General features: G+C 41.1%; 1 protein-coding gene across 1 annotated transcript; it reads right to left on the reverse strand.

The window, feature by feature from the left end:
* Positions 1–242: 242 nt before the first annotated feature.
* On the reverse strand, positions 243–1,415 carry LOC123439742 (two-component response regulator ORR42-like). Its single transcript, XM_045116427.1, has 3 exons — positions 1,319–1,415; positions 702–923; positions 243–605 (listed from the first exon to the last, which is right to left on the reverse strand). Exons 2-3 carry the CDS (start codon positions 915–917, stop codon positions 417–419), a joined length of 405 nt encoding a protein of 134 aa, XP_044972362.1. The 5' UTR covers positions 918–923; positions 1,319–1,415; the 3' UTR covers positions 243–416.
* Positions 1,416–4,459: the final 3,044 nt, after the last annotated feature.

Raw genomic sequence — 4,459 nt, forward strand, 5'->3', positions numbered from 1 at the left:
GGAGATATTGGGGGTGGATGTGAATAGTTATATATAAAGTATTAGTGACAGATTCACAATAGGTGTCAGTAATGGGCTACACCACACTCAACATTAAGTAGTAATACAAACTATATAACAATTACAAAATATTCATAGTCTAGTATTTCTCTCTCTCTAATTGGTACATGACTCACAACATGAAAAATGAGTTAGTAAAAAGCGTTGGAAAAAACCGAAAAGACCAACAGATTATATCGATCAAATATAATCAGAAGTACTTTATTATTATGGATAATTATGTTTGGACATTAACATGAAGTTCTCACAATCAAATGACACAATTGAACAAGCAACACAACAATGCAGTAAAGCAAACATAGATCAAAAAGTTATACAATATTATTTCCTCCATCACTTGAGCAAGCTAACTTTTCCTAGACCATGGCATTCTTCTTCTTGTTGATGATCTCCTGAATGATAGGTATGAGAACCTCCCTCCTCATTGGTTTGGGCACGAAAGCATCAGCACCAGCATTCATGAACGCCTCCATTGCATGGTCATCGGCAGAAACCCCAACAATCTTCACATCACCTTCCCCCATAGCACGGATCTTCACAACTGCCTGTCGTGCAATACAGAAATTATATTGTCTTTTTCATACATAAAGGGTTTAATACATGCCGAAGAGTTGCATATATAATGATATAGAACTAAGTACCTCGGGACCAGTCATGATGGGCATGTCCTTATCTAACAAAACAATGTCAAACTTCTTCCCCTCAAGGAACAATTCAACAGCTTCCTTCCCATTCACGGCTAGAGTAACCTCACAGTTCATTGCGAGCAATATAGTTGAGAGGACCAGCCTACAAACTTCAATGTCCTCAACAAGTAGTGCCTTGATAGAGGTGGTTCTTTTGGCGTTGAGCTCCATGATCACCTAAACAATTACAAACACGAATGAATATATTTTATTATTCATCCATGCATGCCAAATTTGTACTTGCAAACACATTCTTATTCTAAAAAAGAATACACTAAAAAATCTTAATATATTACCAAAATCATAGTTTGACTAACTTAGGACATAATCAAACATGATGAACCAATAAAAACAATGTACATGTCAACAATTATATGTAAATGCATATATATATATGTGCAAACAACAACAACTGAAATTTTGATACACGGATCAAATTAAAATGGATACTTCCACCCTAGAGTGGTATAAATCCATCTCTAACAATCTCATGAATGTAAAGTGTGGACATCAAAAACCACCGGAAGACTGATAATAAAATAAGGTAGCAATACAAATAGTGGAACATGTACCTCAAGGTGAGAGCGAGATGGAGCTGGAGGAGATTGGGGATCTTCCTACTCTTCCTACTTGAAAGTTTGCAGGTTGAGTGCTGGTACCCCTTGTATGATCATGTATTTATATATGGAAAAAGATATGTGCATCAAATGGACAATCTATCTCTACCGCCTCCACACACAAAGAAAATCGGCGCCGCTCCTTTAGTATAAACGGGGAAATATGTATTGGTCGCTAATATTTTGTTATTAATGAGTCATATCCCCACATACATATTCTTGTGTGATGTTTATACGCAACATAATGCTTCATGTCTAATGTTTTGTATTAAATTATATATGCTCAAAGTATTAGAAGTTGTGTGAGTTCTAGATCAAAGTTTTTCTACTATTTATATATTAATTTGAGAAAGACATTACAACCTATAAATTCACAACACACACACTCACACCTATGAAGGAATTCACGTGTATACATACCATTAGAAGCACCTACGTAATATTGAGTCAATAGATATTGAGATTGAGACAATCACCACATGCACTTCATTCTAAAAGGCAACATTGTAGCACTGATAGAGTAGCATCTTTAAGACTCAAGTAAATATAACAAATATAAGATCACCCATGAGAAGTCTAGACCTTGAACCTAGGTACACTACTAGGAGAAAGCCTACGAGTAGTGCTGGTTTTTCACTTACCAGTAGCGCTGGGGACACCACTACAACTAACGCACTATAGCTAACCTGTTAGCAGTATCGCTGGATTTAAAGCGCTATTGGTATCTACATTAGCAGTAGCGCTGGAATAAATAGAGCTCTACTGCTAAGCGAGCGCTACTGCTAATATTCCGGCGCTATTGCTAATATTCCTAGTTGCAATAATTAATTCCCGTCATATTTTTGCCCCCTCTACGTATTTGTGCATGCTCTAAACAGTAGTTTCATCGTATCATAATAAACATGCATTATTCTCGTCATATCATACACATAAAGTAGTCTCGTCATTTATACCATCATCATCATTATGCAACACATATATCGTTATCCAACACAAATATCATCAAAATCTCAAAAATAGCAATACACACAAGTCATGGCACACCCACCAGTTTCATCATCACTATCTAAACCATCATGTAGAAGAGAAGAGCGATCAGCATGAGCAAGAGCGCGATTATGCAGTATTTCTTGAGGCACTAGTTTCTCTCCATCTCTTGCCGTAGCATCCACCTCAAGTAACTCATTTTCGGCTCTGCTGTCGAACCCTCTATGGCTAGCGCCCGAGTACGTGTCCACCTTGGCCTGAGCGTCTGGCCAGTGGTCGTACACTCCTGGAATCCTCCCAATGAATACGGTGTAGCAGCCCTTCTCCATCTCTGGTCTATGTACCTGCATTATAAGTTGATTAACAACGATATATAATATGCAACATGATGTACTTGAGAAACACATAGAGGCATAGTTAGCAGAATACAAGCAGTAAACATAAATAACGAAGTTCCTCATACACAAACTAATTAACTAGATCAATGTATACGCTAGTTTATAGAAAGCCGGTAGTACTAATTATAAACACACATTGTCATCGTCAATCACTCCTCCATGTTGGCGCCCCAATCTTCATAGTCAGGGATGAATGACCCGAGCGGGTTGAAAGCCTTTAGGTCCAGACGTTGAGCGCGTAGAAGTTCTAGGACATTCTCCCTCTCATTGGACCATGGAAGAACATCCCTCCTTGTTCGACGACCTGCTTCATGATCACTTAGGCAAGTTCACACTGTATGTGATAAAACTCAGCTCGGATTCGATGATCCAGGGTCGTTTCTATGCTTGTGGCCCAGTTGGCAATCTTGGCATCGCCGGAATTAGCTGATATGCGAAGACGTTGATTTTCCCTTTTGTATTCGATGATGTGATGCATGAGGTAGAATCCATTAGCCTTACTAGTGTTCAGTTGCTGGATGCACCAGAAGCTGGTTTTATGGCCGAAAGTCGGCCCTTGATTCCTGTACATTTTCACCTTGATATATCCACCAGTCTAGTTGAAGGTTATCAAGGCACTATCGAGAACACTCTTTATGTCCGTGTAATCCTTTTTCTCGATGTTCTTCGATGAGTCCAAGTACAGAGCATGGGAGTATTGTGGGTACAGACACATGAGGATGCCCCCCCCCTCCCACTACGCAAAATAGGTACACCTCAAATTAGCCTCAATGCTTGCAAAGGAATGATCAAAACTTACGAAAGGATACGTGTGGATGACTTACATGGGATGATAAGGCAGGAGAATCGTTTCCTTGTCCTTATTAGCGGTCATGAAATCACTGATGTACTTGCTCGCATAGTCACGGTGCTCTTTGCACACTGCCAAGAAGCCCTCATGCATATAGTACGGGTCCACGACGCAGATATATTCTATGTTCTCGCGCCTGATGACGTAGTTGAGATACAGCGCATACAGGCAGATGAACTGAAAATCCAGGTTGGAAATGTCGAACATGTCGTAGATGTAGTCAAATCACAGCATGAACTTATCTGCGGCCCATCTGTCGACGTATGACATCGCACCCAGAACCTGAGCCGGGTAAAGCGGATAGTATCCTCGTTTATCCATGCTGAGAAGTCTTCTCTCCATGGCAAACACATCATCATGAAGTCTCGTTAGATCATTGTTCTGTATGTTCTCTAGCTCTTTCTGAGGTAGGATCGGGTTGCCGGCGACATGGAAATGATCCGCACCTACGATAGGAATTTTGTCTACCTACGGAGGCTTTAGAGGCGGTTGGCTGCTTGAAGCAGATCTGGCGCCTTTAGATCCTTTCTTCTCTGGTCTCCTCCTTTGCTTCTTGGTGGGTGGCGGTAGTGAGCCTTCCATACCTTCCCTAATCACCACCCCCGGCGTCGTCGGGCTAATTACCAGCGGACGGCCCGTGTGTTGATCTTTCTATGGTGAGCCGGCTGCGAAGTTTTAAGCCAGCGCGGACAGTGAGTTGGTGTAGGCCGGACCAACGAGGCGGTTTGCATACGTGTCCGTCACGCAGTGTGGCATAGACAGATGCTCGCACATGATCATATTGGTGCGAGCTTCGTACTCAGAATATGACGCCGCTTTTATAATAAGTGATAGACCCGTGTATAGTTAATTCCGTAGGAC

This window comes from Hordeum vulgare, chromosome 3H (assembly GCF_904849725.1).
Source record: "Hordeum vulgare subsp. vulgare chromosome 3H, MorexV3_pseudomolecules_assembly, whole genome shotgun sequence".
Classification (NCBI taxonomy): Eukaryota; Viridiplantae; Streptophyta; class Magnoliopsida; order Poales; family Poaceae; genus Hordeum; species Hordeum vulgare.